This window comes from Mobula hypostoma, chromosome 9 (assembly GCF_963921235.1).
Source record: "Mobula hypostoma chromosome 9, sMobHyp1.1, whole genome shotgun sequence".
In the NCBI taxonomy this organism is placed as follows: Eukaryota; Metazoa; Chordata; class Chondrichthyes; order Myliobatiformes; family Myliobatidae; genus Mobula; species Mobula hypostoma.
The window spans coordinates 35058579-35074988 of NC_086105.1; the positions used below are offsets into that span (position 1 = coordinate 35058579).

Sequence of the window (16410 nt, forward strand, 5' to 3'; positions counted from 1 at the left end):
TAATTTTGAATGTAAATCTCATCATTTTTATTGCAGTTTCTTTTTGTTTGCTACCTCACTCCCACTTTGTATCTAATTTCCCTTTGATTTTTTTTTTATATTTTAACCTTTTTTGCACCTTTGGCCTCAATTTTCCTGTCAAGTCATTATATTGTTAACTGACAGGGTCATGCTGTTCTGAGTACCAGCCAGTCTTTTTCTTTGCTCTATTTGGAATCTTCCCCTAAGTTCTCCTTATCCTGGCCTGTCATCATGCACAAATATTTCTGGCCTATTTTATTTGGGCCCAGTATATTCTTGTGCTCCAGAATCAAAATGCCTGGACTTCTATGTAAAAATTATTATCACTCCTAAACAGGAATGCTAGACTTGCACTGCACTACACTGTTACCCATGTCAATATGTGCTTGAAACACCTTTGATCTGAAATGTTCACTCTGCTTTTGTTCCCACGGATGTGACCTGACCTTCTGAATGTTTCCGGCATTTTCTTTTTTGAGGGGGGTGGAAAAGTAGGGGTAGTGAGAACTCGTAATTTTTTTTGTTGAAGTTCATCATGAAACAAAACTTTCCATAAGATGTATTTCAGTTTCTGTACATATATCATAATCATATTTGTCACAAATCTCCACTTAGTATTTATCTGAGGTATACACTTATAGAAAGGAGAGGAAAGAAAGAACAATCAAAAGAAGAAAACTGCTTACTCTTACTATTTCCCAAGCAGATCGGGATAACTGCTCAACCAGGCTTTCCCTTGGTTTGACCACGCTAATGGGCAGCTCTCTGTTCGTGTCTGTAGTCGCCTCTTCCACTGTCTGATATAGCTGTATCTCTCCTTCATAAAATACTCTCAGTTTAGCAAGGTACGGGGTTTGGAATTTAACCTTTTCTTGCTTTAATATTCGTTTCGCTTCGGAGTATTCCTTCCATTTCTGTTGGACCACCGGGGGGTAATCATGATCAAAGTATATTAACTTCCCATTCCAAAACACCCTCTTCTTACGCCAGGCCCTTCGTAGAATCTCCGCCTTGCTCTTGAATCAAAGGAACCTAAGTACTATAGAGCGCAGCTTACTTTCTCTGTCTCCGGGAGTCCTCGGACGAGCACACGATGCGCCCTCTCAATTTCAATCTCCATAGTCAGGGGAATCTCCAGCGCTTCCCGCAGCAACTTTTGTACAAACTCCATCATCAACAATGCCTCCGCTCCTTCGGGAACATTATAAATCCTGATATTTTTCCGTCGCGATCTTCCCTCCTGGTCAAGCAATTTACTTTCCTGTTGATTTAATATTTTTATCCGTTGCACGTTTTGCGCACGATCTTCCACCTTCTCAATTCGAGTCTCTGCCATCGCTATTTTCTGATTGACCTTAGTAAACTCTGACTTGTTATCATTGAGTTGCTGTTTTCTATCTTCTTGGACTTCCCTTATCTCTTCCAAAATCCTCATCGTATTTGCCGCTTCGCCTGAACGAGGCCCCACGTAAGCTTCACCACCACGAGCATGTGTAGGAGAGCCGCGCGTTGCACTTCTCTCTTCCATAGGCTCCGCAGTGATGCTTTTTTTTATCTCCATTCTTTTTCCCCCTTCTTGCCCCCCTTATCAATTCAGATATTTTTGGAAGATCTTGTACTTGAGGGATTATCGCGGCAAAATATGCGTTTTTCCGGAGGAACTGTTGATTTAAGCTGCCATTCTGGACGATGACGTCACCGGAACTTGGTTTCTGGCATTTTCTTTTGCTCATGTCAGTACAAATTGTGTACAGTTTTCTTCATCATTTCTATGAAAATGCATACTGAAATGTGATTCGATTCCTTGGTTTTGTACATGTCCCCTTGATTAGCAGCACAATGCTTTTCACTGGGCCACTTACTCATCTGGTAATTGACATCAGGCCTTAAAGTGCACTTCTCAATGAAATTACCTTAAGTGCATTTATGTGTTCGTCTCAGCTAAAATAGGTCTACAAGAGGCTGTGGAAGGGTAGATAGAATGTCACAAGCCTCCGACTACACAGTCATCGACTTTTATATCTTTAGTGGAGCGGAATGAGAAGCAAAGCCATGTCCTTTTGAGGCTAATCTACAAGAAAGGTCCTCACAGTGGAGTCATGCTTCCTATGGCAGCCAAATAATCAAAACCAAAGCAATTCACTTACACCAAAGAACAATGTGGGAAGAAATTTCATGAATTAGCAAGGATGGAGGTTTGATCTAGAAATTATTTCACAATTTTGACATGCTTAGGAAATTAGTTCACAAATTTGAAATTTGCAAATTTCACAAACGAGGGTGGCTCTGAAACAAACCACTGTAGCATTAACCGATCTCACAGCCGACGTCTCATAGGCAGTTGCTCAGGATGGCTTGCTTGTGGTTTTTTGAGATAGCAAGCTTAACTTTTTCATTCATGAACGTTATCCTAATATGACACCCTTATTGCTCTCCTTGCTGCCTCAGGTTTTCTTTACAACTGAGAGTCTACATCATACAAAGCCATAATAATTAAATTATGACAATTGTGTATACATTGTACTTTTGACATTAATTTTCTCTCCATCTTGCAAAATAGGAAAGCCCACAATTTGTCCTTGCCAATAAATGGAAGGAAACCATTCTATTTCCAAGACCCACCAAGCTGGAGGAGCAAGTACCCCTCCCTGTGGGAACCAGTTGTTACCTTTGCTGAAATATGGATACCAGTGCATGTTGAAAGTATTTGAGTGCATACAAATCCTTCAGTGTGGTTCCTCCCCCATACTATGTTCTGACTACTTAGATTTACATTAAGTTGTGAATTGCTAGGAAGAATCATTCATAACGAGTCATACTCTCCACACTTTCCTGGTACAATTTATCTGGCCTATGACAGAAAGGACCCAACAGCCATAATTTCTAGAGTCTGCAGTAAGCACTCCATATCTTCACTGCTTTAAATATAAATTCAAGCTTTCTTTTAGTCAAAGTGATCCTATTATTGGTGCCTTCATGGGGAAGAAACTGGACAAGTATTTGGCCCAAAAAAAGCTTGCCAAATTCCTATTCACCTGATGTGTTGAAATAACTATTGAGTTTAGATTTGAAAGGCTCTAAGTTATTACTCTCAACTACTACTCAAGCAGGTAGTTTGTTCCATGTGTCTGTGACTCACTGTGTGAAGAAGTGCTTCTTGATCTTAGTCTGAAATCTCCTCTTAACCATTCTCCACCTATGGCCTGTGTCCTTGATGATTGATTAATTTTGAAGTAGTAGCTGGCATCCACTTTAGTTATACCCTTAATGTTTTTGAACACTTCAATCATATCTTCTCTCATTCCGCATCTACTTAGGCGAAAAAGATTTAATTCTTTCAATCTTTCTTTACAGCTCATACTCTACAGACCTGGAATGAGTCTCTGGACTCTGTAGTGCTTTCACATCCCTCACACAATATGGAGACCAAAACTGTACACAGTATCTAAGGTGTGGCATTATACAGCTTAAGGAGAATGTCTTTTGACTGAAACTCCACAAAGCACATTATAAATAGCCCAACATTCATTAACCTTCCTAATCACTTTTGTGCATTGTCTAGATGTTGATAGTGATGAGTCTGTCCATTGTGATGGTCTCCCAAATCCTTTTCATACAGTGCACTTTCTAACTCGACCCCCACTGTATGTTTATGTTTAATATTTCTACTTCCTATATGTAATGCTTTACATTTTCTTTACATTAAATTTCACCTGCCATTTATCTGCCCACATGTGGATTTTGTTTCGATCTAACTGCATTGATCCTGCTGCCTGAATGTTATCAGCCCGTTCCCCGCAATTTTGTGTCATCAGCAAATTTTACTAGCTTGTTGTATGCTTATCCAAATCATTAACGTAAATTAAAAACAGCAGCACCCCCAAAACTGATCCCTGCAGAACCCCACTTTTAACATCATCTTGGTGTGAAAATGATCCTCTCACCATAGCTTGTTGTTTTCTGGTTTATTTTGAGCCAATGTTGTAACCCTTCGCACACCTTATCCTAAATCCCTACCTCCTGTAATTTGATTAATAAGCTCTCGTGGGGTACCTTGTCAAAAGCCTTCTGAAAGTCCAAGTAAACTATATCAGCTGCTCTATTGTTATCATACAGTTTAATTGCCTCCTCATAGAACTCCAACATATTAGTAAAACATGATTTCCCCTTTCTGAACCCACGCTGGCTTTCTACTAACATACATGTTTTTATCAGCTGCTTTTTAATCTCATTCTTTATTATCTCGCCTGTGATGCACATTAAGCTTAAAGGTCTATAGTTACCAGGGTCAGTGCAGTCACCCTTCTTGTATACCTGGATAATGTTAGCCCATTTCCAGTCCTTGGGGATTTCACTAGTCTTCAATGACTTGAAAAATGCATGTTATGGGTTTGTATATGTAATCATGGACCTCTTTAGGTACCCTTGGATATATGTTGTCTGGCCCTGGAGATTTATTAACTTCCAGCCTTTACAGCTGAAGCAGGACCTCACTTTCTAAGGTATCTAAGTCATTTAAAACGGCCTTAATTTTTCTGTGCACTTACTGGCATATTGCCAACATCTCTGCAAGTGAACACTTCAGCAAAGTAAGAGTTTAGAGTATCTGCTATGTCCTTCTCTGCATAATTTTACACCCCACTGTTATTACTAATACACTTAACTTCCTCCTTGACTTTTCTTTTACTACTAAAGTATTTTTAAAAAATCTCTTGGGGTCATTCTTAGCATTATCCACAATATCCTTTTCAACCTGCCTTTTGGCAATACAAATTTCCCTCATGAATATAGCTTTCATATTTTCATATGCCCTATGGCTAACATAATTGCTATTTTTTTTCTGTATTCCTTATATAGCTGTCTTTTCTTCAATAAATTTTTATGTCTGTCTTTATTAATCCATGTGATTGATCTATTGTTTTTATTGCTTCTCCCAACCTTGGGTATGAATACTTCCAGCACTGTGTATTAGCTCTTTAAATCAACCCCATTGTTCCTGAACTGACACAATGTCAAGCAGTTCTTTCCAGTTTACCTTTCGAAGTCTTTGCCACATCTGCACAAACTTTGCATTTCTGAAATTCAATTTAATGGCTTTGGCTTTTACTGATATACTCTCCAAAAAAAAACTTCAACTTGTTCCTAAAGGCTCAACAACTTTCGTACTCAAAATTCTATCCTGATTGTTATGGAATATCAAATCGAGACAGGCCTCCCCTCTTGTTGGTGCATTAACATACTGGGTCAAAAAACAATCATTCAATAACTCAATGAATTCACTTTCCTGTAATCCATTAGTCACTGGGCTCTCCCACTCAATATTTGAGAAAGTAAAGTAACCCGTAAATATAACATCACCCTCAGAACATGCTTTTTATAATATGCTGATAGTTGTTTATTAAAATCACTGTCAGCATTAGAGATTCTATAGCATACATCCAATGTTATTCCTTTGTCCTTATAGCTTTCAATGTTCACCCGGGTACTTAACAACATCTCGATTCACTTCCTATCATTAGCAGCCTCACGTTTAAATTCTGTCTTGAGTATATGGCTACTCCTTCCCCTTTACGATCTTGGCTATCTTTCCTAAGTATATCCTTTAATACTATGTTCATCACCATCCTTTGAGGTAGGCCAGGTTTCAGTTATTGCTATTATATCATACTTGTACAATTGTGCATATAATTCCAACTCATTTATTTTATTTTTTTATATTTCTTCCTTTATACAAGCCATCCTTAGTCTATTACTAATGTTTTTCATCCTATTCCAATTCATTTTTATATTTTTGAAGCCTATAATTGGTTTACGTCATAATGTTATTCTCCACTGTTGAGCCTGCCTGTTGTAAGTTCCTTGCTACCCCCACCACCTCCCCATTCCCCAGTTTACACTGTCCTCAACTAACTGAAGCAATACGCCTGCCCAGTACATTAGTGCCCCTCCATTCAAATGCAACCTGTTCCAGCGATACAGGTCTATCCACCCCAAAAGGAGCCCCAATGTTCCATACACATATGCCCCCCAGCCTACACCATGATTGGAGCCACATGTTAAATCTTCCTATCTTCTTCATCTTGCCTGGACTGGAGCGTGGCACAGGCAGAACTTCCGAGAAAACCACCTTGTCAGTTCTGGCCCTAAGTTTCCCAGCTAACTCTTGCAGAACAGACAGCCTGCCCTTACCTACGCCACTTGCTCCAATGTGGACAATGACTACTGGATCCACCACAGTTCTGGCCGGGAGCTTATCTACTTGTCCACAGAGGTCTCCTACTTGTCAGTGCACACCTGATTCTCAATCCCCTCTGATAATTGAGTCCCCCTACTATCACTACTTCCTTTTTACGGGGATTAGGTTTAGGATTAGAGTGGGTCCTGTGGCCTGCCTACCAGCATAGAGGTCTCATGGTCGTCGTTGAGCATTGCTAGATGTTTAAAATGGTTGGACACTTCTAACTATAGGGTTGATGCCCCTAGACAGTGTGCACCTCTTACCTTCCGCTTCCTTCCCATGGTCCGCCACCTGTCTTTCTTTCTGGTCTGGAGTCTCAACCCATGGCTCTTTTGGGGTGCAGACTATCTCCCTAAAGGACATCTGGAGCACATCTGCCAATACTCTACAACATTGCAAGTCAGCTACCTCCTGCTCAAGTTCAGCCACCTTGTTCCTGAAGTGTTAGATTAGCTGACGTTTCTCGCATATGAACTCTTCAAGGGAGCAAGTTAGGAACTGTACATAACCATGTTGCTGCTGCCCCATACAAAACTAGATCCTCTTCTCCACTTGTGTTCTAAATTCAGTTCAAGCTTGACTCAATGCAATCCTCCCAGTGAAACTGCTGAATTCCTTTCTGTGAGTCAGCAGTGTTTTACATCCAATCACCCCCATTCTGATTTCTTCCCCTTTCTTTCCAGTCCTGATGAAGAGTTTTGACTCAAAACATCAACTCTTTCCTTTCCATAGATGCTGCCTGACCTGCTGATTTGTTCCAGCATTTTGTATGTGTTACAATCATCTCCATTGTTTGCAGCCCTTGCCCCGGGATTTGTCTGCCTTGCCTCTGACATCTGACCCATATCTCTAAATTGTGCACCACAGCAGAACCAACAGACAATTACTGGAGAAATGAAAATGTCCCTCATCTGACGGGCTAGTACTGTGGAACATTTCAAAATGTGTCTTAAAAACCTAATTTTTAATTTGGCCTACTTGTAGGATTACTTAATGCTTGTTGAAAATGATTACACTTATATAATTTGGTGCATTCAATTAAATTTTATTCTGTATAATGTCTTTCTTTACATATGATTTCCAATTCTCTCGTATTTTTATGACTATACTGATTTATCTTTACGATCTATGTAAAGCATTTTGAGCCAGCATCTTAATGTATGAAAGGTGCTATATAAATAGTATTATTACTGTTATTGTTCAGTACAACTGACCTTAGAAGTAAGAGGTAAATAGTTAAGTAGACCTTTAAATAGATCAGCTATAGTGAATAGATCACACAGTTCTCTGTGAATAGCCAATAATGTTTCTAAACTAGACAAATGTGATTATTTTAGCTATAAACGCTGATTGTTTTTGACAGATGATGTCACTCTACATATCAGCATGCCAAATGTCTGAAGCATACTAGACTATGATGACTGGAAGTACTATTACGGATTTTTCTGAACTGAGCCATTTTCCCCATGTTACTGCATTTTCATGTTTTGCACTCAATTGTGTGGTACTGATAAATGCTGTTCCCTCAATTCAGCATCAGGCCTTTTTCATTTAAACCCATTTATCTATCAGCATCCTTCATCTCCTCACTATTTGAGATGTTTAAAAAATATATTTGCCTTAAGACATTGTGTACCTAAAACAATATGGGAAGTCCTGATTAACCTCCATAAGTTTTCAGTAAAGCCTCGGCTAGAGCACAGTGTTCAATACTGAACTTCCCACTTAGAAAAGATGCCAAGGCATCATTTAAGAGACTCTTGGATAGGTACATGCAGCTTAGAAAAATAGAGGGCTATGGGTAACCCTAGGTAATTTCTAACATAAGTTCATGTTCGGCACAGCATTGTGGGCCAAAGGGCCTATATTGTGCTGTAGGTTTTCTATGTTTCTAAGGTATTATTTAGAATGACAAAATGACGTTTTGCTTCAGTTATATTAGATATTGGAAAAGTGATCATCAGTTTGATATAAATGGTAAAGAATAAGAGGAGAATTGAAAGTTCTTTTTACATGGATGATTGCAAAGATCGAGAACAAACAGAAGGAATGTTAGAATTGTATTCATTGCAAACCTTCAAAAAGCATGTACTTCACTAATTTGCAGTATTGAAGAGAAAAATGATTGAGTTGTAGTCAGATATGGATTGTTTGATTTATATTGTTCCTCTTGGCAACCAGAAAGCCATTCTCTTCATAACATTACAACATATTTCCTGTTTGCATTTTCCATTTTTAGGTGCACAGCATTATGCCACTGTACCACATTCCTTTTGTCTATATGACCCTCGAAGGAATTATTCCTATTTTCAGCAGTATGAAACAACAGCCCATGTATCCCAAACTAAACCTTGTGGGACCAAAACAAAAATTCTTCATTTATGTGTGATTTTTCTGACTTCTATGCAAATTATTTCACAGTGTCACTAATACATATTCTACTTGCTACATTATCAGGTTTGCTACATTGAGGGTCACAGAGTTGTCAACCTAGCTAATGAACTTTTTGGATATAATGGGTGGTCCCATTCCATCACACAACAAAATGTTGGTGAGTAAGACTAGTTTAGTTGTGGCTACTGTCAAAGTAAATATTTGGGAGCTGAGGCATTATTGATTTCAGGAAGTTGTTCATACCAGAGTTATGGATGTATATTATTTCTCAGAAGAAGTGTAGAATGGATTATCTAACTAAAGTTCAAATCTAATTCCAGTTTGCTAGATGTGACATCACAAACCAGCTTCACCAGGAAATGCAGTATCCAGTAAATATTTTGATTATTGTAACCTAACAATTAAACCAAATTGATGGTTTAATGGATGTAACTAGAAATCCATGCCTGATTTTGATTTAATTTAGTTGTATGTTTTCTTTCAGATTTTGTGGATCTCATTAATGGAAAATTTTATGTGGGTGTCAGTGCATTTGTAAAGGTCCAACTCAAGGTATAAATGGTTCTTGTCAAAATGCTGGTCTGTCTGTGACATGAGCAAGAAAATTAATACTGGTACTAATTTTGGTTTTAATTGTATTGGGTGTAATTCTGTAAATATTACACGCATTTTAATAGTGTGATACCTCGATTTTCAGGACGGATGTTTTCATGAAGATATTGGTTATGGAGTGAGTGAGGGACTAAAATCCAAGGCAATGTCCCTGGAGAAGGCCAGGAAGGAAGCAGTTACTGACGGATTAAAGCGATCTCTGAAGTATTTATCAAAATTTATCAAATGCTTTTTTAAATTTTGTGTAGCAAAAGTAGAAAAATCCTGGCAACTAATATTTACGTTATGTTTGAAGTAAAATTACTGTTGTCCATGAGGACAACTGACGACCAGAGAAGGCAGATGTGGTGAAATTAGCAATAAAAGCTGTCAGAGGAAGTAAGTGTTTGATCAAAAACTGGTGAATCATGATTCAGTGACATTGGATAAATACACTTTGCCCTTAGGAAACAGGCTTAATTGTCCAAATGTTAACTAGAATATTGAATTAATGAATTATTAGATTTTAAACATGGCGAACGGGTCTATCTTATTGGTCAGCGTGGATGATTAGTTCCTGTGGTGAAGCTCATAAATTGTTAAGTATCAAATCATGAATGGGAAAACTGAGAGTCAGGGATGGATGTTCAACATCTAACATTTAACACCTGTTTAAAATATTGTAATTTCTGAACATAATTCCTGTACTTGAAGCTTATTGGCCTATTTGTTGTTTTATTGGGTTACTTTATTATTAACCTTTGCTGTTGACAGACTGTAAAATTGATTGCAGAGTAATGATCAGTTGAAAAATAAGCACAGTAATTCAATAGAAATTTGGCAGTTCAGGTAGCTGGCCTAGTGGTAGTAGTAGCAATGTGTAACTGCATTAAATTTTTAATTTCAGATCCTTTGGTAATGCCTTGGGTAATTGTATTCTGGATAAAGAGTATCTGCGAATGGTTAATAAACTACCTCGGCAGGTGAGGATTTATTTGGGACATCTATAATAAGAGAACTGCTGCATGGAAATACAGAACTTTTACTGAGATAATGCACAAATGGGCTCGAACTGACCACCACTTGGGTTATCTGTACGTGCTGCTGGTATTCATTTTAACTTGTGTGGCAAGTGTGAAGTGTCTGCCCAAAGCCATACAAATCCAAAATGTAGCAAAACATAGCACCATCATGTTGTGGAAAGCTGCCCGTGAATAATTGGAAGCAGCTGACGACTGACTAAGATCTATCTCCAGATTAAACAAGTGAAGGCATTAAAACAAGCTCATTTAATACAAGAAGTGCCACACACGAGGTGTCGGATGTGGGAGGCCCTGGAGTCTCCAAGCCTCCCGGACGTCTACATCTGCGCCAAGTGCATCAAGATGCAGCTCCTAAGGGACCGCATTACGGAACTGGAGCTGCAGCTCGGTGACCTTCGTCTGGTCAGGAAGAGTGAGGAGTTGATAGAGAGGAGTTACAGGCAGGTGGTCACACCGGGGCCACGGGAGGCAGACAAGTGGGTCACGGTTAGGAGGGGGAAGGGGAAGAGTCAGGTAATAGAGAGTACCCCAGTGGCTGTGCCCCTTAACAATAGGTACTCCTGTTTGAGTACTGCTGGGGGGGACAGCTTACCTGGGGGAAGCGACAGCGGCCGTGCCTCCGGCACAGAGTCTGGCCCTGTAGCTCAGAAGGGTAGGCAAGGAAGAGGAGGGCAGTTGTGATAGGGGACTCGATAGTAAAGGGGTCAGATAGGCCATTCTGTGGACGCAGTCCAGAGACCCGGATGGTAGTTTGCCTCCCTGGTGCCAGGATCCGGGATATTTCTGATCGTGTTCAAGATATCCTGAAGTGGGAGGGTGAGGAGCCAGAGGTCATGGTACATATAGGTACCAATGACATAGGTAGGAAAAGGGATGAGGTCCTGAAAGGAGAATATAGGGAGCTAGGAAGGGAGTTGAGAAAAAGGACCGCAAAGGTAGTAATCTCGGGATTACTGCCTGTGCCACGCGACAGTGACAGTAGGAATGCGATGAGGTGGAGGATAAATGTGTGGCTGAGGGATTGGAGCAGGGGGCAGGGATTCAAGTTTTTGGATCATTGAGACCTCTTTTGGCGCAGGCGTGACCTGTACAAAAAGGACGGGTTACACTTGAATCCTAGGGGGACCAATATCCTGGCAGGGAGATTAGCGAGGGCTACTGAGGTGACTTTAAACTAGAATGGTTGGGGGGTGGGAATCAAATTAAAGAGGCTAGGCGAGAGGAGGTTAGTTCACAACAGGGGGATGGGAACGAGTGCAGAGAGACAGAGGGGTGTAAAGTGAGGGTAGAAGCAAAAAGTAGTAAGGAGAAAAGTAAAAGTGGCAGGCCGACAAATCCAGGGCAAGCATCAAAAAGGGCCACTTTTCAACATAATTGTATAAGGGCTAAGAGAGTTGTAAAAGAGCGCCTGAAGGCTTGTGTGTCAATGCAAGGAGCATTCGTAACAAGGTGGATGAATTGAAAGTGCAGATTGTTATTAATGATTATGATATAGTTGGGATCACAGAGACATGGCTCCAGGGTGACCAAGGATGGGAGCTCAACATTCAGGCATATTCAATATTCAGGAAGGATAGACATGAAAGAAAAGGAGGTGGGGTGGCGTTGCTGGTTAAAGAGGAGATTAACGCAATAGAAAGGAAGGACATAAGCTGGGAAGATGTAGAATCGATATGGGTAGAGCTGCATAACACTAAGGGGCAGAAAACGCTGGTGGGAGTTGTGTACAGGCCACCTAACAGTAGTAGTGAGGTCGGAGATGGTATTAAACAGGAAATTAGAAATGTGTGCAATAAAGGAACAGCAGTTATAATGGGTGACTTCAATCTACATGTAGATTGGGTGAATCAAATTGTAAAGGTGCTGAGGAAGAGGATTTCTTGGAATGTATGCGGGATGGTTTTTTGAACCAACATGTCAAGGAACCAACTAGAGAGCAGGCTATTCTGGACTGGGTTTTGAGCAATGAGGAAGGGTTAATTAGCAATCTCGTCGTGAGAGGCCCCTTGGGTAAGAGTGACCTTAATATGGTGGAATTCTTCATTAAGATGGAGAGTGACATAGTTAATTCAGAAACAAAGGTTCTGAACTTAAAGAGGGGTAACTTTGAAGGTATGAGACGTGAATTAGCTAAGATAGACTGGCAAATGACACTTAAAGGATTGACAGTGGATATGCAATGGCAAGCATTTAAAGATTGCATGGATGAACTACAACAATTGTTCATCCCAGTTTGGCAAAAGAATAAATCAAGGAAGGTAGTGCACCCGTGGCTGACAAGAGAAATTAGGGATAGTAGCTATTCCAAAGAAGAAGCATACAAATTAGCCAGAAAAAGTGGCTCACCTGAGGACTGGGAGAAATTCAGAGTTCAGCAGAGGAGGACAAAGGGCTTAATTAGGAAGGGGAAAAGAAATTATGAGAGAAAACTGGCAGGGAACATAAAAACTGACTGTAAAAGCTTTTATAGATATGTAAAAAGGAAAAGACTGGTAAAGACAAATGTGGGTCCCCTACAGACAGAAACAGGTGAATTGATTATGGGGAGCAAGGACATGGCAGACCAATTGAATAATTACTTTGGTTCTGTCTTCACTAAGAAGGACATAAATAATCTTCCAGAAATAGTAGGGGACAGAGGGTCCAGTGAGATGGAGGAACTGAGCGAAATACATGTTAATAGGGAAGTGGTGTTAGGTAAATTGAAGGGATTAAAGGCAGATATATCCCCAGGGCGAGATGGTCTGCATCCCAGAGTGCTTAAGGAAGTAGCCCAAGAAATAGTGGATGCATTAGTGATAATTTTTCAAAACTCGTTAGATTCTGGACTAGTTCCTGAGGATTGGAGGGTGGCTAATGTAACCCCACTTTTTAAAAAAGGAGGGAGAGAGAAACCGGGGAATTATAGACCGGTTAGCCTAACGTCGGTGGTGGGGAAACTGCTGGAGTCAGTTATCAAAGATGTGATAACAGCACATTTGGAAAGCGGTGAAATCATCGGACAAAGTCAGCATGGATTTGTGAAAGGAAAATTATGTCTGACGAATCTCATAGAATTTTTTGAGGATGTAACTAGTAGAGTGGATAGGGGAGAACCAGTGGATGTGGTATATTTGGATTTTCAAAAGGCTTTTGACAAGGTCCCACACAGGAGATTAGTGTGCAAACTTAAAGCACATGGTATTGGGGGTAAGGTATTGATGTGGATAGAGAATTGGTTAGCAGACAGGAAGCAAAGAGTGGGAATAAACGGGACCTTTTCAGAATGGCAGGCAGTGACTAGTGGGGTACCGCAAGGCTCGGTGCTGGGACCCCAGTTGTTTACAATATATATTAATGACTTGGATGAGGGAATTAAATGCAGCATCTCCAAGTTTGCGGATGACACGAAGCTGGGTGGCAGTGTTAGCTGTGAGGAGGATGCTAAGAGGATGCAGGGTGACTTGGATAGGTTGGGTGAGTGGGCAAATTCATGGCAGATGCAATTTAATATGGATAAATGTGAGGTTATCCACTTTGGTGGCAAAAATAGGAAAACAGATTATTATCTGAATGGTGGCCGATTAGGAAAAGGGGAGGTGCAACGAGACCTGGGTGTCATTATACACCAGTCATTGAAAGTGGGCATGCAGGTACAGCAGGCGGTGAAAAAGGCGAATGGTATGCTGGCATTTATAGCGAGAGGATTTGAGTACAGGAGCAAGGAGGTACTACTGCAGTTGTACAAGGCCTTGGTGAGACCACACCTGGAGTATTGTGTGCAGTTTTGGTCCCCTAATCTGAGGAAAGACATCCTTGCCATAGAGGGAGTACAAAGAAGGTTCACCAGATTGATTCCTGGGATGGCAGGACTTTCATATGAAGAAAGACCGGATGAACTGGGCTTGTACTCGTTGGAATTTAGAAGATTGAGGGGGGATCTGATTGAAACGTATAAAATCCTAAAGGGGTTGGACAGGCTAGATGCAGGAAGATTGTTCCCGATGTTGAGGAAGTCCAGAACGAGGGGTCACAGTTTGAGGATAAAGGGGAAGCCTTTTAGGACCGAGATTAGGAAAAACTTCTTCACACAGAGAGTGGTGAATCTGTGGAATTCTCTGCCACAGGAGACAGTTGAGGCCAGTTCATTGGCTATATTTAAGAGGAAGTTAGATATGGCCCTTGTGGCTACAGGGATCAGGGAGTATGGAGGGAAGGCTGGTGCAGGGTTCTGAGTTGGATGATCAGCCATGATCATAATAAATGGCGGTGCAGGCTCGAAGGGCTGAATGGCCTACTCCTGCACCTATTTTCTATGTTCCTATGCTTAACAAACTAAAACCCTGCGATGTTACAGAAAAGATACTGACATTGAGCATTGGCTGACAGGCAGGAGGCAACGAGTGGGAATAAAAGGGGCCTTTGGTTGGCTGCCAATGACTAGTGGTTTTCCTCAGGGACCGCTACTTTTCACATTGTTTATCATTGATTTAGATAATGGAATTGAAGGCTTTGTGGCAAAGTTTGTGGATGATACGAAGATAGCTGGAGGGGTAGGTCGTGTTGAGGAAGCAATGCGATTGCAGCAGGACTTGGACAAATTGGAAGAATGCGCACAGAAGTAGCAGATGGAATACTGTTGGGAAATGTATGTTAATGCATTTTGGTAAAAGGAATAATAGTGCAATTATCTACATGAGGAGAAGGTTCAAACATCAGAGGTTTTGGGGGGCTTAGGAGTCCTCAGGCAAGATTCCCAGAAGGTTAATTTGCAGGTTGAGTTTGTGGTAAAGAAGGCAAATGCAGTGTTGGCATTTATTTCAAGAGGGATAGAATGTAAAAGCAAGGAGACGAGGAGATAATGCTAAGGCTTTATAAGACAGTAGTCAAGCTGCACTTGGAGTATTATCAACAGTTTTGGGCCCCATATCTCAGAAAGGATGTGTTGTCATTAGAGAGAGTCCAGAGGAGGTTTACCAGAATGATTCCAGGAATTAAGGGATTAACATATGAGGAGACTTTGGCAGCTTTGGGCCTGTACTCACCTGAATTTAGAAGAATGTGGGGAATCTCATTGAAACCTACCAAATGTTGAAAGGATTAGATAAGGTGGATATGGAGAGGATGTTTCCTATGGTGAGAGTATCCAGAACTAGAGGGCACAGCCTCACAATTGAGGGGTGACCTTTTAGAATGGAGGTAAGGAGGAATTTTTTTAGCCAGAGAGTAGTGAATCTGAGGAATGCTCTACCACAGACTGCGGTGGAGGCCAAGTCCGTGGGTACATTTAAGTCAGAAGTTGATGGTTTCCTGATTGGTCAGGGCATGAAAGGATATGGCGAGAAGGCAGATGTTTGGGATTGAGTGGGATCCGGGATCAGCCATGATGGAATGGCAGAGCAGACTCAATGGGCTGAATGGCCTAATTCTGCTCCTGTCTTATGGTCTAAGTGTTAATTAATGTATGCCATACAGCCACTTCACTCCATTAGTCTAACCTGGCACAAGTTCATTTGGCAGATTCTCCAATCAAACAACAAAGAGAATTGCAACAGATTTATTTTCTGCTTCCAGACTCCAAAGTCAAAAGTTAGTCAGCGAATCACCGAGAAGTTTGAGGGTTCAGCATCACCCAGGATGTTCAGTTCCACATAGAGCCACTAGCATTCACCAGCAAACACTGGCAAATGTTATTTGAATGTTCTAAACCATGAACCAATAAAACATAGCTGATTAAGTCTCCATTGTTCAGTTTTCTTGTTAATCTCCTGTCCTAGCAGACAGAATAAATCTTGGATAAGCCGAACGTGTAGAATATTTAGGTGCTAGATATATAATTCAGGGCTAGGGTTCTGTTCCAACATCATGGCTTACTTGAACCTTCCCATGAATCCAGAGATCAAGTCAGTGTACGTTAGTCTCTTCCATATAATACCATACATCAGACTAATTAAATAAGCACTATACACACAGACTCAATCTATATAGCAGGTCATCTTCAGTTTTCGTTAAACTTAAGTTGTTAATAGTTTTGGTTGGGGTTATATTTTAAATAATATTACTTTATTCATGTTTGCCACTAATTTTTTTTTTAACATCTTTAGGATCAGCTTTTGTAAGTGCACCCTCCTTGCGATAACTCTT

General features: G+C 40.6%; 1 protein-coding gene across 4 annotated transcripts in view; it reads left to right on the forward strand.

Moving 5' to 3' along the window:
* LOC134351634 (DNA repair protein RAD52 homolog) overlaps positions 1–16410 on the forward strand; it is a 46624-nt gene that overhangs the window by 10843 nt on the left and 19371 nt on the right. For all 4 annotated transcript variants that reach the window (XM_063058047.1, XM_063058049.1, XM_063058051.1 and 1 more), the window contains exons 3-6: positions 8717–8810; positions 9138–9205; positions 9351–9469; positions 10152–10227. In XM_063058047.1, coding sequence (XP_062914117.1) covers positions 8717–8810; positions 9138–9205; positions 9351–9469; positions 10152–10227 — 357 coding nt within the window. The remainder of the gene's footprint in view (positions 1–8716; positions 8811–9137; positions 9206–9350; positions 9470–10151; positions 10228–16410) is intronic.